Source organism: Eimeria maxima, genomic scaffold, assembly GCF_000499605.1.
Source record: "Eimeria maxima Weybridge genomic scaffold, Emw_scaff184, whole genome shotgun sequence".
Taxonomy (NCBI): Eukaryota; Apicomplexa; class Conoidasida; order Eucoccidiorida; family Eimeriidae; genus Eimeria; species Eimeria maxima.
Genome location: NW_013563606.1, coordinates 2898 through 8706, shown reverse-complemented (window position 1 = coordinate 8706; position 5809 = coordinate 2898). Strand labels below are relative to the sequence as shown.

At 47.8% G+C, this 5809-nt stretch overlaps 1 protein-coding gene across 1 annotated transcript; it reads left to right on the top strand.

Annotated features, from left to right (window-relative positions):
• Positions 1–1317: 1317 nt before the first annotated feature.
• Positions 1318–2948, top strand: EMWEY_00020230 (zinc finger (CCCH type) protein, putative; the record flags this gene model as incomplete). Its single annotated transcript, XM_013477767.1, has 2 exons — positions 1318–1710; positions 2025–2948. 2 exons carry the CDS (start codon positions 1318–1320, stop codon positions 2946–2948), a joined length of 1317 nt encoding a protein of 438 aa, XP_013333221.1.
• Positions 2949–5809: the final 2861 nt, after the last annotated feature.

Below are 5809 nucleotides of genomic sequence, written 5' to 3'. Positions count from 1 at the left end.
AACTCAAAATTTATTTCAATAGTAAAATTCGGTGTCTTTCTACAGCTGGTGCTTCACTAGCAAATTGGCGAAATAAGTTGTTCAGCGCCAGGCCTTTAGGAAAGACTCCACTGTACTGCCTCAACCAGCACTGGACATTGGGGCAAATATGGTCTAAGACACGCAATAAAGTAGGAATAATTATCTTCTCTATCGGATGTTTCTATTCTATCGTGCCTAAACGTGTTTTCTATCGTGCCCAGATCCCCCCGTAGAAGGCAGGTCGTTTGGGTTTGGGGGGCGGGGGAGGGGGGCAATGGGGAAGGTGCTTCAGAAGCTCTAAGGTGCTTTTGTTTCGAAAGTTATCTGGAAAAAGCAGCTTTAAAAAATTAACGGACAACAAAGCTAGGAGAATGTGAAGGCAGCTGCTGCACTATGCCATTCCATACATCCCGCTTGGGATCCGGCCACTCCGCACACTCTCGCACACAGACAAGTGAAAAAGGCAAATAAATGAGTTGCCTTCTCTGTAACCGATTATACTACTAAAAAAGCGCTGAAATAATGCAAGTAGTCTGAAAATAGAGGTATACAAGTAGTAGCTTCGCTATAGTTTTAGCAGGTTATGGAGGGGCCGGCGCCGCAGCCACCTCATGAAGCACAACTCCACTCTCTCGATTGGCTAAAGGGGGCTGTGCGCATTCTCAAGTGCGCAGTTGGCAGTTCCGCCTCTTCACTTCGGTGGAACAAGCATGAAATAATTGCTTCAGACAGTATAGATGTATGCACTTTTCTCACAGATTACCTCTCCTCTGTGTTTCCCCTGTTTGAACGTTGGAAACACATGGGGTTTTTCGTGGGCGCGCTTGCCTGCCCCATTTATCGGCTGTCGTTGTTGTCTGGCTTTTCTTTCGCCATTTTTGCTTGGGTTTTGAAATATAATCGCAATAAATAGGCGACTTTTGCCGAGATATTTTGTTTGCCCCTATTTTCCTCCGGTGTGTGAGCGAGTTACCCCCTTCTGTCGTCTTGCTGCGGGTTCATGACGCGGGGCACTTTGCATCTTGCACCGTTTTGTTCCCCCTGGTTTTCTTCGGCCTTGTTTGCAATTTTCTTTTGAAGTGCCTTCGCCGTTGTCCCCACTCGTTGGCTGTGCTGCTGTGTCCAAACTGGCAGCGCCTGCGCTTTCCGGTGCAGCGTCCGTGGGATTTCGGCATCTATTTCTGTCCCTAAATTGGGATGGGCTTGAAAGTATTGTTCTAAAAGCGGCAGTATTTGTCATTTGATCTGCTTTAATCTTTTTTCTGAGGCGTCGTGGTTTCTCAGTATTTTGGAACGATGGAGTCCCGACTTTGGCAGGAGTTGCAGGCGGCGCAGCATCCTTCTGCTGTTGCAGCAACACTACCTGTTACAGGGGTTCCAATGAAGGGCGTTATTCTCGCCAACCGTAAAACAATATTTCATAAAACCCGCTTATGCCCACGTCTAACCAGCGGGAGCTGCCATCTTGGGGCAAGATGTAACTTCGCCCACACTGAACACGAACTGCGGCCTGCTCCCAACCTCGACAAAACGAAACTGTGTCCATCAGTTCTACATCCCGGCACCGCATGCCCGGCTAACGCGAAAGGGGAAACATGCAGATTCGCCCACAGCAAAGCGGAGATTCGCCACACCACCAACATGTTCAAAACGAACATGTGCCTCAAGTGGATTCGAGGAAAATGCAAGGTAGGGTTTCGCGCTTCATACGCTTCTGTATTTTACATTAGAATTTTTTGTGATTTTTGCTCGTGCTGTTTTTGTAGCCTGCTCCTTTTTCTTGTCTTTTCCCGGTGGCTTGCTTTTTGCTGCCATCATGTGGTGTAGAGTTGCTTTTCCACTTTCTTTCATAGTGCAGCTGTGCAACTGTGCTTTCCATGCGTTGTGCTGTGTGCTGGCGCCTCAACGCCCTACCTAGTATGGATGAGGATGTGTGCATTGTCGTGCCTGTGCCAAGCCCCATGTATATTTACATATATTGTTGCACCTGTTTGTGGTCTCAGAAAGAGGCACAGTGCAATCACGCACATGGCCATCAGGAGTTGAAATACTACCGAGCGGTGGCGATGGCTAGCGGTGGTCGGGACTTCGCTCGGGAAAGCGAAGCCACGATGTCTCGCAGACGGAAACAAGGTGGTGCTGTGGGCGCAGTTGGAGGAGGGAATGCTGCTTCTACTTCGCGTCTGTCTCTATTGAAGGAGACGGTAGGAGGTAGTACCCGGGAAAGAGCTTCAGGACGCTCATCTCGCAATAACGGGAACAGCAGAGAGCAGCAGCCTCCAAAGAACAGCTGCGAATCTGTGAACGCTGCCCTCGCCGCTCTGTATGAAGAGCTGTTAAAAGGCGCCAGCAGGCGAGAAGCCATCTACGGCTCGGCAGGTGGAGTCGGCACCCCTCTGCAAGATGATAGCACAACTGCCACAGATGAGCTCTCGGATTTCTCTTCTTTCTCGTCTAGGGGCCTGTCAGAAGCGCTGTGCTCAGCACCTGCCCCCACAACAACCGTCAACTTCGGTTCATGTGGGGGCCCTTTGCATGCGTCTGCTTCTGACGTTTTCTCTACAACAGCACCGTCCTCGTGTGCAGGTACCCCAACGGCTTCTCTTAGCAGCAATAACGATTTGAAACTGGAGGTCGACCGACTTCTGCTGCTCAGGGCTCTTGCCGGAGAAAGTGGGGGATTGCTGATGGGTGCATGCGACCCGCAAGAGGAAGAAAGGAACCAAGCTGCAGCAACTGCTGCTGCTGGGAACCTTACGACCGAGCGGGATAGCATGAGGCAACTTGAGGCGAATCTGGCAAGGCTGTGTCTAGGTGACGTCACAGCAAGACATTATCCAGATCCACCTCCAGGGTTTGAACACCTGCAGCAGCAGCACGCCGTTGTGGATCTGGAGCGTCTCGCAACGGCGGATGGTTTCGATTAATAGGATTATTTATTAACTTCAGGGCATACAGGGGATTTCATGGTATGGCTGAACGGTTTGTTCTGCCTTTAAATTATTGTTCGTCTTTCACTTCCTGGCCGTACTGTGATATTTTAGGCCATGTTATTTCAAAAGGAAGGGGAGGCGTTTGGGAGTTTCTTTTGTTGTTTGTTCCTTCGCGATGGATGGTATCTTGTTCCTGTCTGTCCTTTTAGTATATATTTATTATTCAGTTCAGTGGTCGTGTGCGTGTATGCATGCACGGCCTACTAGAATTGCGGTACTTTCGGGTGCCTTTAGAAGCTCGCCAAGGTGTGCGACGTTTAGTTGTAATAATATACGGGATTCGCTGCTCTTTTCAGCATCGAAGACCTCGAGATGGTGAAGGTGTAGAGGAGAGGCCTGATGCTCCTTTCCAGTTGTGCTTTTATGATTTTAATTCTTAGTACAATGATGTAAAGTCTGGGAAGATGAAAGACAGAAGTACAGGCTAGACAGTTGTCACTGTCTCGCACATACTTGTGTTGGGTCCACAGATATGAATGTCTCCCTCGTGAGAAGTCGTTCGTTGTGGGCTCATATGATTTTGTAATATTTTAAATATTTTAAATATTGTTCCCCCCCCCATCAGGAGGGGGGTTTAGGCAGACAGGAGGGTTGTATTTCTTCTTCTGTTAGCCATGAACGTTTGCTTGTCTGCAAGTTGTAACGACGCATATGGGGAGTAAATGCGGTGGAACCCAGGCCATTTCGCGTTGTTCACGGAGGAAGTTGAAGATGTCATTGGTTTTGATAAAACAAGGTCGTCAGATTACGGGGTAGATTTAATTATGCATGCGTTCTATTTATTTATAAATCCGCATGACCTATCGGTGTTTTTGCAAAGTCGGTGGTTTTCTTTGCGTACCGAGGGAATGTGGCGATTGTGTACGATGGGGGTACATAGCAAAAAAAAAAACAGGCAGAAGAAACGGCGAACTCGACAGTGGATCGAAGAAACGAGACTCTGAGAATATTCACGCCATCGTCGAGGAGTTAAATATCTGTGCAGGTGTACAGCAGAAAAGAACAACAGTCGTCTCGCCAACCTCGCCGATTTTAAATATCGAGCCAGGGCCTTTTGTTGGAATGTAAACTGATTACTTTGTTCTTGTTGTATTGTTCATGCTGAAGTTGTGTGCTGTAACCCAGCCGAGCCCCCTGTGCTTCCATCCGGTAATAACGGGGTATCGGCGGTGCCAAACTAATGAGGGTTGCCATGATCTTTGTTGTATGAAATAAAATCAATTTCGTGCAGTGAAGTTCGTGATGTCCCCTATTTGTTGGAGCATTGCTTGTTTTATTGTGCGTTACGGAGGCACAGTGTGACCCTCCTTTCTTTTTGCTTGCCCTGTTTTCGGTGGGGTTGTTTTACGGCGAATACTGGAGTTGTACGGCGTCCAGCAGCTGCAACGATCAAATAAATGAATGCGCATGTGCGTGGAATGACCTGTTTGCAGCTGCTGATTTGTTTGTAGGGCTGTGCAACTCGGAACACAAAACTGAAGTGCAAATCACATGCATAGGCCATGTAAAATACATTCGCATGCATGTGCTGTAGCCACTGCGGCTGTTTTAGTTGCTTTGGAGTTTTCATTTAACGGTATTTGGCCTCTTGGTTTTCCCCAGCAACCTTTTATTCCCGCTGGGTTTTTGCGTGCAGCTTACGCATCGCTAACTCCCAAAGCCTAATACCCCTTTTTATTTAATTCGGTGTATGTGTGAACTCTCCTAAGGAGAGAGTAGCAGTAGCTTATAACCAGCATCCTAGATATAAGTACTGTACAAGGAAGGCCGTTTACAGTTTTACACCAGACAGGACATGTGTACAGTGAGGGTATGGGGTTCGTTAATAGTGCTTCTCAAGCTGCGCTTAAGGGAGCATTCAGTGCAGTTAGACATATAGTGAATTTTCGCAACAGGCGAACATTTTATATCGGAGTTTGTCTTGAGCGATCTAACAGAACTTTGTACTTCTCCAAAAAGTAACGAACTTGAAGGGTATTCCAGTATTTATGCCTTCTTTCCTAACCATACAATTTTCCTCTGGGGCCCCTGTCTGTCTAGGGCCGTGGGGCCCTTCGAGCAGACCAGTAGCCTCTTAAACTATCCCGACAGGGTTCTCCGGTAAGTTTTCAATTGTGTTGAATTGTTTTAATTGAGTTTAAGAGTTTTAAAAACTTTTCCTCCCTTCTCATCTCCCCTGTCGCCTTCAACCCACGGTGGCTGGCACTCCGCCGGGCCGTCTGGCTTTTCGTCGCTGCCTTTCTATACTCAATGCATACATGCAACAGCGTCAGCAATAACTACATTTAAATTCATTATTGACTTCCCTAATTAATTTCAAGGAGCGCATGCCAAGAGCTTCCTCACTGCAGCCGCCGACGCACGCGCTATATATTCAATTCACCGCCCAGTTGGCAGTGCTCATCTGAAGGAAAACTTCTCCCTTTCAAGATATCTGCTGCATATGTAATATGAGCTTGGAGAGGCGTCATATTTTCGTAGATGTCGTTGCAGGAGGCAGGATTCACTTAACCAGGTGCTGCTAGTAGCAACTGCAGCAGCCGAAAGCACAGAAACAGCAGCATCTATTTTAGGCAGCTGCTTGCTTGGTTGAGTAGTATCAACAGAGACAGAGGCAGCAACAGTAGCGGTGGCATGCATATTCCCTTATTCAACAGCAGATGAAACATCATTATCATCATCAGCAGCAGCATTGCCTCCCTCCCCTCTCCCGCTGTCATTGAAGCATCGCTTCTCTCGTTGTGCAGAGTCATAGATGGCCTCGCGCTGAACCCACAAGACCCAAGGCATAAAAG